The sequence below is a fragment of the Labeo rohita genome, chromosome 11 (genome assembly GCF_022985175.1).
Source record: "Labeo rohita strain BAU-BD-2019 chromosome 11, IGBB_LRoh.1.0, whole genome shotgun sequence".
NCBI classification, from domain to species: domain Eukaryota; kingdom Metazoa; phylum Chordata; class Actinopteri; order Cypriniformes; family Cyprinidae; genus Labeo; species Labeo rohita.
This window is the reverse complement of record NC_066879.1, coordinates 18,927,329-18,942,865: the sequence shown is the minus strand read 5'-3', so window position 1 is coordinate 18,942,865 and position 15,537 is coordinate 18,927,329. Positions and strand designations below refer to the sequence as shown.

Genomic DNA, 15,537 nt, shown 5'->3' with positions numbered 1-15,537 from the left:
AAATCTTTTGTAACATTAAACAGGTCTTTCCTGTCCCTCTAGATCAGTTTAATGCATCCTTACTGAAAAAAAAACTTTTGAACAGTGGTGCAGTTGCGTCACAGCCAGAGTTCCTGAATACTGACCCGTCTCTTCGTTCCATTACAGAATCGAATGCACGAGAGCATGAAGCTCTTCGACAGCATTTGCAACAACAAGTGGTTCACGGAGACCTCCATCATCCTGTTCCTTAACAAGAAGGATCTGTTTGAGCAGAAGATCACACGCAGCCCCTTGAGCATCTGCTTCCCTGAGTATGCAGGTACTAAAACAGCCAACTAGCCAATAAATCATTTAAATCAAGTGCACAAGTGCTCCAGTAGGGAGTGCTTTCGAGTGCTCCAGTTGAATAAATGGCGAGCTCTTGCTTTACTTGTGCATTAAAGACGTAAAGAAATTAGTATGGACCGTTTTAATAATTGCACCTGGTGTTGTGTGCAATAAATTAAAAAAAAATGACAGATATTAATATTATAGCAGACAAAACAATTATTCCACAAAGTAATATAGTTAATAAACTAAACTTATAGTTACTCAGCTTTTTTATTTTATTTTTTTTAAATAAAAATGTTAATAATTTTTTAATTAATATTATAGCAGACAAAACAATTATTTCACCAAGTACTATAGTTAATAAACAGCAGTCTATATTACTATAGTTATAATAAGGGTCATATTGATTTTAATATATTTTAAAATAGAATTTATTCCTGTGATGCAAAGCTGAATTTTCACATTTTTACATGAACCTTAAGAAGTCATTGTAATATGCTGATTTATTATAAATGTTGAAAACAGTTGTGATGCTTTTTTTGATAAATAAAGAGTTAAAAATAACAGCATTTATTCAAAACAGAAATATTTTCTAACATTAAGTCTTTACGATCACTTTGTATCCATTTAACACATCCTTGCTGAATAAAAGTATTCAGTTTTAAAAAAAGAGTAATAATTACTGACCACAAAGTTTTGAACAGTAATGTATATTGTTACAAAAGATTTTTATTTTAAATAAATGAATTCTATTCATCAGAAAAATCCTGAAAAAAGTATCACATGTTCCAAAAAAATTAAAAGCGTCACAACTGTTATTATTCAACACTGATAAATCAGCATATTAGAATTAGATTTCTGATGGATCATGTGACAGTGAAGACTGGAGTAATGATGCTGAAAATTCGGCTTTGCATCACAGGAATAAATTCTATTTTAAAGTACATTAAAATAGAAAATCTGTATTTTAAATGACAACATTTCACAATATTACTATTTTTTTTGTCTGTGTTTTTAATCAAATAAATGCAGCCCTGATGAGCATAAGAGACTTCTTTTAAAAAAACATTAAAATCATACTGATACTGAACTTTCGAACGACAGTGTATGTTTTATAATACTGTTCAGTTCACATTTCCAGAAGAAAAAAAATCATTACATGGTTCATTTTTTAAAAACAACTTTTAACTTATAACTAAATAGTTCACCCAGAAATTTAAATTTACTTGTGCTCAGGCCATCCAAGAAGTAAATGAGTTTGTTTCTTCATCAGAACAGATTTGGAGAAATTTAGCAGTACGTCACTTGCTGTACGAGTGCAGATCCTCTGCAGTGAATGGGTGCCGTCAGAATGAGAGTCTAAACAGCTGATAAAAACACAACAAAAATCCACAACTTTTCCAAACAACTTATCCATGAGTTAACGTCTAATGAAGTGAAAAATATTCCTCCATTCATAATATTGCTTTCTCCTGTAAAGTAATTTCGTCTGAATGAGGAGAGAAATATGCACAGATCAAGCATGTTTACAACCGAAAAAACAGTTTTAAACAAATATGTCGGTGGATTACGATGTGGGAGGACAACAGGGGACAAACTTTTTCACTGGAGATTGTTATAAACAGTTTTGGATGAACTATTCCTTTAACCAAAGCTGTCCAGGTTGGAATGAATATGTTAACCAATAATAGTGTCAAGCTGAATATTAATTTCCACTCAGAAATGTATTGCGTAAGTTACAGAAGTTAAATGTGACACTGAACCACAAAACCAGCCATAAGGGTTAATTTTTTTTTTTTAATGGACATTTAAACATCATCTGAAAGCTGAATAAATAGGCTTTCCATTGATGTATGGTTTGTTAGGATAACAAACTATTCGAAAATCTGCAATCTGAGGTTGGAAAAAAATCTAAATATTGAGAAAATCACCTTTTTAGCAAAGCATATTACTAATCAAAATTTGCGTTTCAATATATTTACGGTAGGAAATTTACAAAATATCTTCATGGAACAACTTAATATCCTAATGGTTTTTGGCATAAAAGAAAAATTGATCATTTTGACCCATACAATGTATTTTTGGCTATTGCTACAAATATACCCATGCTACTTATGACTGCTTTTGTGGTCCAGGGTCACAAATGTTTCTAATGCCATTTTCACGTTTTTGAAGTGGGGAAAATGTGTACTGACCAAAAAAAAAACAGTTTTATTCTGGCATTTCCACTCATTGTAAGGCTATTCACTTCAAGTGGTTTATTCAAATGAGCTCCACTTTTGTTGTCCATCAGCGTTGATGTTGAAAGGCCAGCAATTCATTATATCCTATGCATGGGACATCAGTCTAACACAGGACAGGCTTTACTGATATCAGTCATTTGGAAGAGGTCATATACTGTTCTCTCTTTCTAGGATTTAGTTTCTCCGGATTCTGTTTTCTCACCATGCTTTGTATTTCCCCTCTCAACAAGGTGACAACAACTACGACGAGGCCGCCGAGTACATCCGCACCAAGTTTGAGGACCTGAACAAGAAGAAAGAAACCAAGGAGATCTACCCTCACTTCACCTGTGCCACAGACACGAAGAACGTGCAGTTCGTTTTCGACGCCGTCACCGACGTCATCATCAAAAACAACCTGAAGGATTGCGGGCTCTTCTAGAGCACGAAAACAGGAAGACGAGTCGAGGTATGAAGTAACACTCCAACCAGAGCGTCCTTTTTACTTCGGTTTCCAAACGACTCGGAACTTATTTCTCTTCCTCTTTCAGATTACTTGAACAGTTTTGATGACCGGAGGAAGTAGGGGTGGAATATGTCCCGAGCATCTGCACTGGCCAACCACGACTCCTGCTTCCACACGACGACTGATAGCTCAAAGGAGCCCGACACAATTTCAACGATTGCCAACGACCTTAGCCTCTCTGTCCTCCCTCCCGACATCGTGTTTTGACATTTAATATCTGTATTATTAACTCCTTGGGCTATGACCACCAATCACCAACTGTTGTATTATCCTTTGTCCATATTTGTTGTTTATTTTCTTTCTTTTTGTTTGGAGTAATAGCAGAGGCAGCAAAATGTTTTTATATGATACTTTCGTTTTACTCTAGGGAATCTGATGTGCAAATTTTATTAAACTTTTAATTGCATAATGCTTATTTTTTAAACAACCAGCAGGCGTTGGATACAGAGTATGATTGAAAAAGGAAAGCGCTTTTATGATGTTTACATGACGTCTTTGTTGATAGTGCACCGAAAAGTCGTCCTGCATGATAGAAGATAGCGAATATATCAATACAAGTAATCAGTTCACATCAGCGTAACATTCCTTTTTAAAATTAAATTTTGAAAAAGTACAAAAAAGAACAAAAAATCTAAAAAAGCACAAAAAAAAGCTTCACGAATGGGGAAAGAACTGCTCAGATGTAACAGATATTTAAAGTATGTACGTAACAGTATCTAACAGTCTTTTTTTCTTCTCTTCTATCTTCCCGTTCTTCTTTCTAGCATTCTGTTTGTGCCTTGACTTCCGTTTACAATGGACTTTATTTTCTCCCCAAGTTGTCCTACTGTACGTAAACATTTCTGCTCCAGGATTTTCACACCATGTAAGAATAAATAGTGATTAATAATGGAAATCTAATTGAAAAAAGGGTAGTGTTTTTGTTTCGTTTTTTGGTAAAGATTAAAATTCTTTTCAAAGTCCTATATAATGATTTAATTTAAATAAAAGTTCATTCACTAGATCAAGCCGTGCCAGCTGTGGTTTTTATTTCACTTTCTTTGGAGGTTAATAAGTTCACATCGGTGGCTGAATAATTAATTTAATATCCAATCGCTGTAATTAAATACACATTTAAGGGCTTGCTGTAGGGCATCAACTGGAACATGTTCTAATTTTAGCATTTTGTGCTCTAGCCGATTTTGGCTATCCATTACCTGGAGAGGTCTGAAAGAACATTAACTAACTTAATTATTTAAGAACATTAAGATTAATTTCTTTTCTGAGATCAGATCGCAGGAAGACAAGGCTCCAACTAATGTCGCTCCCCTGTTGCTGAATTAAACTGAAGTAACTGTTCTCTTTCTGTTGAAAGATCATCTATGGTTAATTAATCACCGTGTTCGGAACATACGCTTCTCAAAATTATAATTACATTCATTTGGAAATGTGTTACACACACTGTAATCTAACCTGGGTCTTCAGCTTTCCATCAAACATCTACAATGAAAGGTGAATAGAGATCTGAACTAAATTAGGGATTGAACTGGTCACCTTTATGTCTTTTTGTATGCTGATTTTGGACAGACTGACACTGCCATCTAGTGACTGCTTTGTGAAATGGCATTCTTACATGAGCCTATTATCAGCTTAAGATTTTACAACTAAATCTACATAATATCAGCTTTCAGAAACATTAACAGTAACAGTAGGTCCCACCTTGCAATTCTGATCTGATGCTGATGAAATCTTAGTGCCTTCACCCTTAGCTTGAGTCCTGAAAAGATCACAAATAGAACAAGAAAAAGTGAGAAACAGTACAAACCTAAGAAACCAATCTTTTGTCTTTTGTTCCACAAACTGACATATACATCAATGAATGATCGGCACGTTATATATTTTACTTAAAATCTAACAAGCTTTTTTAAAAGGTTTTATTCAAAAATAAAATATTTTTAAAGATTTATTTTCGGCATTCTTATGCCTTTTATTAGATAGGACAGTGTAGATGGTGAGGAAGCAAAGTGGGAGAGAAAGAAGGGGGTTGGACCGGGAAAGATCCAAGAGCCGGGATTCGAACTCGGGACGCCTACAGCGCAACGGCGCTATATAGCGGTGCGTTACCCACGAGGCTGCTGACACCACTCAGAAATAAAACATGTATTTTCACGAGGTGTCATCGGTCATATTGGCGGGACTGAAAGCAAACAATGCCACTGAACCGAACGAAACTCGCATATTGTTCTGATTATTGCTGTTGAAAATGGTCAATTATTGTCATGTTTTGGGCTGTACTGATTGGTCAGACTGGGAAAAAACATTTGCAGTACTATAGACTGCCAAACGTTATAACAAATCAAAGAGAAGAGTGCAAAAAAATCAGTCTGAGGAACAAAAGTCGTTTGTGGTTGGCCAAACTGAACCAGGATTTTCATTGTAACAATCTTGACAACATTCATGTTTGTTCTTATCATTTCTGGACAGGTAGGTGAAATATTAGGCTAATATGTTAATTATTTCCTGCCTACTAAGTCCTTCTCTCTATGGTTTAGCAGCTTCCACACAAAACAACATAGTAATACATTAAGGTGCAATCCATGGTGTTGTTTACATCGGACTATCGCCAATATGGCCGCGCATCCGGGTAACTGACGAAACCGTGATTTAAGTGCAAACATGTTTTTGAATTCAAGTGTGCCCATTTCTGTTGTTTTCCTATATAAACATGCATGTTTGACAGTTTCGCTAGCGCCACGCTGGATATGCATTTTTCAAAAGTTGAACTCCATACTCCAGGCAAAATAAAATAATTTACATTTTTTTTTTTTTTTTTTAAAAAAACGTGCATTTTTCATTTCACAGCCCTGCTTCTCCCTTATTCTGTGAATTTCACGTTTTTCCATTTCACTGTGCTGCTTTTTCTGTGCAAACGTGCCGTGCTGTTTAAACGTTATGCTCATGTCTGGTGTAAACTCAAAAACACGTTTTGTGTGAATTGCTCCAAAGGCAACATTAAAGTACAAATAAGAATTGTGGATCGCAACACAGATGCGTCATGCTGTAGCAGTAGTAGAGCTCCAGTGGGGATGAGCAAAACTACAACCCATGGCTGTGGGTCCCAGAACTCACTCCACATCGTCACTACTTGTGGCGCCCTCATCTGGAGAGAACAGAAACTTGATCTCAACTACATGCATTTGTACTATAGGAGATGGTGAGTGGCAATTATTGCTAAACATTCATATATATTCATTAGACTAGACTGATTAGAAATGCTCACGATGGTGGTCCACAGCACAACGGTGTTGAAAGCGACCACATCAGTGCTGTATTTCCCGTCAGACACCTGAATGGTGACCTCAAACATGGTGTCATCCTCCGGCACTTAGAAGAAGAGGTTTATAGATGTCAAGCTCAGACCATTTATTTGGAATCGGTCCACAATGGCACCTTTGAGAACGTAAACATGACACATGACTAAACTGTTTGCACTACAAACAGGTGTGTTCATAATTAAGATAATACATTAAAATAATATGGTAAGATATACCAAGTTGCAATATCAAGCAGCTAAAAATAGCTGGATGTGAAAACAAGAAAACAAGAACATACAAATCAATACAAAATACAAAATATCAACAAAAATGAAACTTGAAAGAGACAACAAAAACAATAATAATAAAACCGTACAAAAAAATACAATAAATAAAAATAAAGTAAAATACAATGCAATAAAGGGCCACTGTTTTACATAAGATTCTGGCCGCGCCTGCTCTTAGGGGAAAATTAAGGTGGATGTTATGCAATAAATGCACGTGTCATGTGACATTATGGCTTATATTAATATACTGTTTAACCCAGTGTTTATTTCTTGTATTTAGCTTTGGGTGTGGTTTATGTTTACAAAATTGTCAGTCGCTATTCAGCCACATTATTAAATTTTCTTATTAATTGGCTTATGAAGTTCATAATCATTTTATCACATTAAAAAATGACATCATTACTCCAGTCACATGATCCTTCAGAAATCATTCTAATATTTGGATTTGCAGCTTAAAAAAAAAAAAAAAAAAAAAAACATTTATTATTATTATTATGTTGAGAACAGTCTGATTTTTGAAGCACTGATGACTGAAGTAATGATGCTGAAAATTCAGCTTAGATCACAGGAATAAATTACATTTTAAAATATATTCAAATAGAAAGCAGTTATTTTAAATCGTAAAAATATTTGACAATATTACTGCTTTTGCTGTATTTTGAATCAAATAAATGCAGGCTTGGTGAGCTGAAGAGACTTCTTTAAAACATTACTGTTCAAAAACATTTGCCTTGTATATTGTGTACGTTAAAATTGTGTAATACGTTTAAATACAAAACATTTTAAGGAATTTTTTGTTTGCTTTTGTACAATTTAAAAATAATTTAATACATTTCAAACATGTTTTAAGGACATTTTCTTTATTTCTTTGTTCTGCGTTGGGTCATCACTTCACATCTAGTGTAAAGTCTTGGCTCCATATGAGTTTAGAAATAATAATTTCAAGTTTAAAGCATTCAATGCTTCAAGCATTAATAAGTTAGTTTTATTTAAATGCTTATCTTAACTGAGTGGTAATACATGCCTGACCCGAACTTGTACAGTCCATTAGTTAGTTCTGTCTACATCCTGGTCAAAATCCACACCTTCAATTTTCACAATGGTAATTCTGCTTTTCAACAAAACTCTGTTTTGCACCCAGGTACAGGTGTCCTACAGACAGCTGGAAGGCAGCTGGAAAATGTGATTATTGTGGTGGACAATTGAAATAATCGTTCAAAATTATGTTTTGAGTATAATGGACCATTTATGAGCATTTAAGTTGGAATGATCCATATGATCTCACCTCCGTCTGGATCAATGGTGAAACATGAGTCTCTTCCTGAGATGGCCAGACGGAGAGAATTAAAGGGCCAGTCTCAATTCACCAAACGGACCCACAGTCATTTACCTGAGCAACAGCGATCAGGATTTCAGCTGGAGAGAAAAAGGATTGGAATCATTTTAGACAGCATTTCATACAGATTGGAAATGCATTTGAGGTCATATAAGGTCATACAATATGAACCAATATGAACGTATAGTCTGTTTTTAAAAAAATACTAAATTTGTCAGTGAATTAATTTCCATAGCTAGTGCCACTAGATTGAAATGCATCTAAAATTTGGTGTCATATCGTCACAGAAAGTAGATTTGAAATGAATTTCTCTCTTGTGAACTTGAAGATGGTAAAATACTTGTTTACACTCCTTTGATTGCTTGGAAGTGTGAATTACTAGGACTGCAAATGTGTCAATATATAGTAATTTAAGAGCCAATCTGTTTATACAAACTTTGTCCTTAATCTTTGTAGAGGTGAAGAGCAAACTGATTGTAGACCTGTAAATTTCTGTCATCATGCAGACTAACAGGTGAAAACTAAAGCAGTAAGTTGTTGGGTTGCTTCTGTTTGGTGAAGGCAAATAAAGAAATTAATCTTAAAGACATGCCCGAGTTACTGACAGAACGTGTGCTTACCACAATAATCTTGTACATTAAAGTTTAACGCTTCAGGAAAATCACTTGAACAGCCTGGATGAAGTGGCCATCCTTAATCACAATGACTGGAATTGCTTGTTTAGTTTACAGCTCACACGTTTTCCTATATGTAAATTGGATTGCCACATTTCAGGTTTGCATCACAAAAGGATCAACGTTATTGTCCATTTATGTTTTTGTGTGAGCCTGATAGTCCACACACCTCTAATGAAAAATAAAAATGGAGACATGAATAGTAATGGGAAGATTTTACTCTAAATACAATAGCTTAACACCGTGCCATCAAACCCATGTGGAGGCGTTGTCAGTAGTTAAGAAAACAGTCTTTTGTCAGAACTTTAAGTTCATTTTCTGAATATATATTTGTGATATATAACGCTTGAATTAATAATTTTAAAATTTTTTATCATACCAAAAAATTGTTAAAAAGAATCAATTAACAAACGTTGCAGCGTTTTCTCTGACCGCCAGATGGCGCTGCTCAACACGACGTGAACACAAGGAACATTATCAGGGAGCTTGTAAATTTACAGTTTTTCTCAGTCGCTTTGGTGCATTTCTCACAACACTATTTACATTTGCACAACAGTTAATGCATTTCTCAAAACAATTAGTACAAACTGCAAAACCTAGTTGATAACCTGCAAAAGCGTGTCACTTGCTCAAAATGGATAGCTCATTCCTCAAAAGCAAGTATTTATGTCAGTGAAAGTGTCAGTGTCATCAAGATGAAAAGTCCTGACACCATTGTTTATGAACAAGATAGTCAAATGGCTTTGTCATGTTTTCATTATGACAGTTTACTCTGTAAATTTTTTCCTATGCAAAAAAGTCAGATTTTGGTGACACTTCCTGAAAATGCTCAAGACAGCACTATATACTATTTGCACAGCCATTTGAAAACTACAGTAAAGCTAGACATTACTGTATTTAGTGAGGTATCTGAGTACAAGACACTGAATATGTATATTTCACATTTTTACTTCATATGCTCTTTGCAATTCTAATTTATTCAAAGCATTGTGCAAACGAATAAATACACCCTTATTTACAACAAACATAAACTCCCTTTGGGTAGAGCTGTGCACAATTGTAAACAATATTGCAGTACATATTGGAACTGAACCTACAACATATAGGTATGTAAATCATTCATGCACATTTGCAGAAATTGTTCAATTTAGAAGACATTTTTAGGAATAAAAAGATTTAAAATTTTTTATAAAATTTGCTTGACAGATTTTGACAACTAGTTCAACATTTTTGTATGTAATGACTCAAGCAATGAAATGAGGACTATTAGTTTTATATGGAATGACTATTCAGCATTCACAAGTTTAGTTAATTTTGACTGACATGACATAAGCAAATGATAATGTTATAAAACAGCAGAGAGTTGTATGAAAGCAATTGATGCATGTCCAAAAGCATTTGCAATTTGTTGGAAGGAATGAGAAACTGCTACTATGATGTGCACAAATGACTAAATGTTGTGGAGGTTGAAGTAAATGTTGTGCAAATGTAAATAGTGTTGTGAGAAATGCACCAAAGCGACTGAGAAAAACTGTAACAGCTATTATTTATAATACTTTATTATTTACAATTTCTACGAACAGTATTGTTTATAGTTCCCTGTTTATTATTTTAAAGCTGCTTTAAAACAGTCTATTGTATAAAGCACCATAGAAATAAAAGGACTTGACTTTAAGTCTTATAATGAAAAATGGATAGACAGATAGATAGATAGATAGACAGATAGACAGATAGATAGATAGATAGATAGATAGATAGACAGATAGATAGACAGACAGATAGACAGATAGATAGATAGATAGATATACAGATAGATAGATAGACAGATAGATAGACAGATAGATAGATAGATAGATAGATAGACAGATAGACAGATAGATAGATAGACAGATAGATAGATAAATAGACAGATAGACAGATAGATAGACAGATAGACAGACAGATAGATAGATAGATAGACAGACAGATAGATAGATAGATAGATAGATAGATAGATAGATAGATAGATAGATAGATAGACAGACAGATAGACAGATAGACAGACAGACAGATAGATAGACAGACAGATAGACAGACAGATAGATAGATAGACAAACAGACACACAGACAGATAGATAGATAGATAGATAGATAGATAGATAGATAGATAGATAGATAGATAGATAGACAGATAGATAGACAGATCGATAGATAGATAGATAGATAGATAGATAGATAGATAGATAGATAGATAGATAGATAGATAGATAGATAGGCATTTGCAGGAAGTTCAAACGTGATTATCGTCATAAATTGGTTATTTTCTGTGGTACATTGGCATTATTGAATATACTCATAATTTGAGAGGGAGGAAATAAGCGCTCAGATTTCAGTAGAGCTCTGATTGGCTCCCGCTGAGTTGATTTGATTGGACGGTGCCGAGATGCTGCGCTGTGATTGGCTGAGACGCGCATGCTGGAATGACACAGACGCTCATATGCGCTTGTCTGCACTGAGGGGCTCATGATCTGGAGTTTGAGTCACAAGAGCCACATCTGCACAGCCTGGATTGTACTGATTGTACTGGTGTTTTTTTCTCTGAGAACAAATGTAAGTACAAGACTTTATTCTACATTTGAACAGCTTAATGCATGTTTTTTATCTGATAAAAGTTACCTGTATATTTTTTCCCACTTTTTCAAATGCAAAAAAGCTAATCATTTAATTATTGCTTTATTTTCAACTTTTTGCAAAGCATGATGTTTTATAAAACATTTATTTCCATTTCAGGAGTATCTAAATTACTGGATTTGACTGTCATCATTCCAGAATTATGGTAAGCATGCATTCAAAATAATCACTTCTCCACTATCCTTAGTTCTTTGTGTTGTTAATTACCATAGATTGTTTACTCAGTAAAACTACACTGATTGGCATCACTTTACATTATGTGCTGCACAGGATTAGTTACTGTAAAGAAATGTCCGTTGCTGAAATTTCAGCATATGGGATGACATCTGCAGTCCATGCCAATCTGTGCATAGAAATACAGTTAATGCCAGCCACTCAACCCTGTGTGTATGCTACTACTACTGCAAGCATGTGATTATGTTTCTTTAGATACAGATTTCAGCAAATATGTTTAAAAAAACACATGCAAGTTCTGTATGTGTCAAAAAGCCAGAAAAGCTTGGCAAAACAATCATGCATTAGACATGCATTAGGCACTCTGTGCCATTTATTAGAAATTAAAATGCATCTGGGTTTTAATATTGGCAGTTGCATTGTTTTTGACTTAGGAACTGGGTCTAATTTGTTGCTTACACTTTACGACTGTTAATCCTAGATCATATTTTCCTAATTTTCTTTAATGTAACCCAGTATTTGGTATTGATTTTTGCAGATTTTAATGTCTGTGAACCAGCTCCACAATTGCAATTGACTCACATAGTGTATTTCAAATGAGTAAGCTATTGCGCTTCCGTTTTTTGATTATGATTTGTGTGTGTATTTGTGTACGTGTATCTGACAGCATGGATAGAAGGTGTGGTAATTACTCTATTGAAAAGATTTGTTCCAGGTGTGGCTAGTAACAGGTTTATTCTAACTGATTTTGATTTGAAGGTAGTAGTCATCCGTCCTTTTGATAGCTGGGTGTGAGTGCATCCACATGATGTGCATTCATCGGTTATTCGGTTGCCCTCTACCTAGAATAGAGTGGTTTTTCAGCTCCTCCAGACAAATAGAGCCATGCCCTCCCTAACAGAGCTCATGCAGGTCCAAGCCTGTCTAAGGAGCACGATTAGTCAATCTAACGAAAACAAAATCAAAGGGAGGGTGACCCAAATTTTATATAGACTTTTTTTTTTTAATTTGGTGCTTAAGCTCAATTAATAATGATAACGATAAGATGAATAAAATGATAAAATTAGCATTTTTCAAGTGTATTAAGCTTAATTAAGCTTATTATAATTAGCTATATAAAATAATGCAATTTAGAGATTTTTCATGTTTTTAAGTCGCTTCTGCTCACCAAGCCTGCATTTATTTGATCCAAAATACAGCAAAAACTGTAACATTTTGAAATATTTTTACTATTTAAAATAACTGCTTTCTATTTGAATATATTTTAAAATGTAATTTATTCCTGTGATTTCAAAGCTGAATTTTCGCATCATTACTCCAGATTCTTCAGAAATCATTCTAATATGCTCATTTGCTGTTCAAGAAACATTTTTATTATTATTATTATTATTACCAACATTTAAAACAGTTGAGTGTGTGTGTGTATATATATATATATATATATATATATAATTTTTTTTTTCAGAATTCTTTGATGAATGGAAAGATCCAAAGATCAGCATTTATTAAATAAAAATTTATGCTTTAATTTAGCAACGGTGCTTTAAATTAATCAAAATTGATGGTAAAGACATTTATAATGTTATAAAAGATTTCTATTTCAGATAAATGCTGTTCTTCTTAACATACTATTCATCAAAGAAACCTGAAAAACTGTTTTCAACATAATAATAATAATGAATGTTTTTTGAGCAGCAAATCAGAATATTAGAATTTCTCAAGGATCATGTGACTGGAGTAATGGTGCTAAAAATTCAGCTTTGATCACAGGAATAAATTACATTTTTAAAAATATTCAAATAGAAAACAGTTATTTTAAATAGTAAAATTATTTCAGAATTGTACTGTTTTTACTGTACTTCAAATCAAATAAATGCAGGCTTGGTGAGAAGACAAGACTTCTTTAAAAAACATTAAAAAACGTACTGTTCAAAAACTGGTAGTGTATATACATATGTGACCCTGGACCACAAAACCAGTCTTAAGTCGCTGGGGTATATTTGTAGCAATAGCCAAAAATACATTGTATGGGTCAAAATTATAGATTTTTCTTTTATGCCAAAAATCTTTAGGAAATTAAGTAAAGATCATGCTCCATGAAGAAATTTTGTAAATTTCCTACTGTAAATCTATCAAAACTTAATTTCTGATTAGTAATATGCATTGCAAAGAACTTAAATTGGACAACTTTAAAGGCGATTTTCTCAATATTTTGAATTTTTTGCACCCTCAGTTTCCATATACTGAAATAGTTGTATCTCGGCCAAATATTGTTCTATCCTAACAAACCATACATCGATGGAAAGCTTATTTATTCAGCTTTCAGATGATGTATAAAGCTCAATTTGGAAAAATTGACACTTATGACTGGTTTTGTGGTCCAGGGTCACATATGTATAAGTACATTTTTCAAATTTTGCACCCAGTCTTACTTTGTCTTTCTGTCTTTTTGCAGTTGTGTCTGCAGGAATCAAGCGACTGTCTGCGGGAACAGATGCGTTATATGATGCGATCCCTGCAGGATCTGAAGCATTTGCGGCGGAGCTGCGCCGCGCCCCCTGTCGGACCTCCAGTGCGTTTGCGCGCTTGTAAGCAGCTGATAGCCCAACGGGAACGGCGAGCGCGGCTGAGGATCAGCGACGCCAGTGAAGCTAGCAGTTACGACTCTGCCTGTTGTCTGTCCAGCTCTTTGGAAGAGGAAGACTCTACGGGCGGCCCATCGGCTGCCAGCTCACCAAGCAGCGAGCGCAGTCTAGAGTTCGATTCGGGATACTCTGAGGCCTCCTGGCAGGATGAAGGAGTGGTGTTACGGCGCACCAAAAACATCCGAGTATCTTCATCCGCGTGTCTTCGCACCAACCAGTGTTCTAACACCCGAGTGCGTCCTAAGTCCACCTCAGACGCTTGTCTAGAAAGTTGGACGTCGTTTGAGACCGCGAGCGACCCTGACGACTGGACTACGTCGCTACTGACACGCGGACGTAACCGGCAGCCGCTAGTGCTGGGAGACAACAGTTTTGCCGATCTCATTGAGAACTGGATGGACTTACCGGAATGCCCGGAACAGACAGAACAAAAGCACAGTTCTGGACGCAGTTTTGCTAAAGACTTCTTGGTAAACGTCAAACGAAGGATAGCTGGGATTTCACGGAGTGCTGATGGGAGAAGAAAGTCGTCAGATGTTACAAAACTGAGTAAATCAATTGTGGCTGCCAAACGATTTTCTTGCCAGGTTGACGTGCAGCACAAAACGCCGTTCTTCTATAAATCCCACACGGGTCTGAACGAACTGGATACAGATTTCTGCCAGTTTACAGCTTTAATGAAATCTGGAAGCAGAATGCCCATCGTCTGTAATGACATTATTGGGTACATATGACTGCAGTGTCTTTATAAACTCTCAGACTGAGTGGACAATATCTCCAGGAGAGACTAATTATTTTTTTATGAAAAGCTCTGTTCGTAATCCTGTGTAAAATGCACAAAAAATAAAAAACATTTCAAATTCATATTGGTTAGTGTATTGGTTTTGGTTGGCGGCCTAACTGATCTGAATGAATGAAATTAAACTAAACTGATTTTTTTCTTTTTTCTCAGACACATTAAGAGATAAGACTGTTGTTATCACAAAATAAACCCAGACAGGCTAAAAAGGGGCCAGATATGAAGAGAAATGGTCCTTTATCACCCCGAAGGGGTTTATTTTGTGATAACGACAGGATTAATGAACATTATCAAGCTGTATGTACACTTAAACACACTGCTGCTCAAACGTGTGGACACATTAAATTTATTAAAAGTGACGGTAAAGATATTTTATAAAACGACAAAATATCCATACACAAAAAAATATTAAGCAGCATAGCTGTTGTCAAAACTGACTAATTAATAAAAATGTTTCCCGAGCAGCAAATCAGCATATTAGAATGATTTCTTAAGGATCATGTGACATTTCAGTTTTAATATTACAGGAATGAATCACATTTTGAAATATATTCAAATATAGTGTTTTTTTATATTTCAATAATATTTAATAATAATAT

The 15,537-nt window shown here is 34.8% G+C and overlaps 2 protein-coding genes across 2 annotated transcripts in view; both read left to right on the top strand.

The window, feature by feature from the left end:
• Positions 1 to 4,063, top strand: part of gnai2a (guanine nucleotide binding protein (G protein), alpha inhibiting activity polypeptide 2a) — a 74,720-nt gene extending 70,657 nt beyond the window's left edge. Inside the window, 3 exon segments of the mRNA XM_051122282.1 lie at positions 148 to 301; positions 2,786 to 3,003; positions 3,086 to 4,063. Coding sequence (XP_050978239.1) covers positions 148 to 301; positions 2,786 to 2,976 — 345 coding nt within the window. The 3' untranslated portion in view covers positions 2,977 to 3,003; positions 3,086 to 4,063.
• Positions 4,064 to 11,141: 7,078 nt separating this feature from the next.
• Positions 11,142 to 15,003, top strand: inka1a (inka box actin regulator 1a). Its single transcript, XM_051122001.1, has 3 exons — positions 11,142 to 11,239; positions 11,420 to 11,465; positions 13,950 to 15,003. The coding sequence occupies exons 2-3, from the start codon at positions 11,463 to 11,465 to the stop codon at positions 14,871 to 14,873; spliced, it is 927 nt and encodes a 308-aa protein (XP_050977958.1). The 5' UTR covers positions 11,142 to 11,239; positions 11,420 to 11,462; the 3' UTR covers positions 14,874 to 15,003.
• The last annotated feature ends 534 nt before the right edge of the window (positions 15,004 to 15,537 follow it).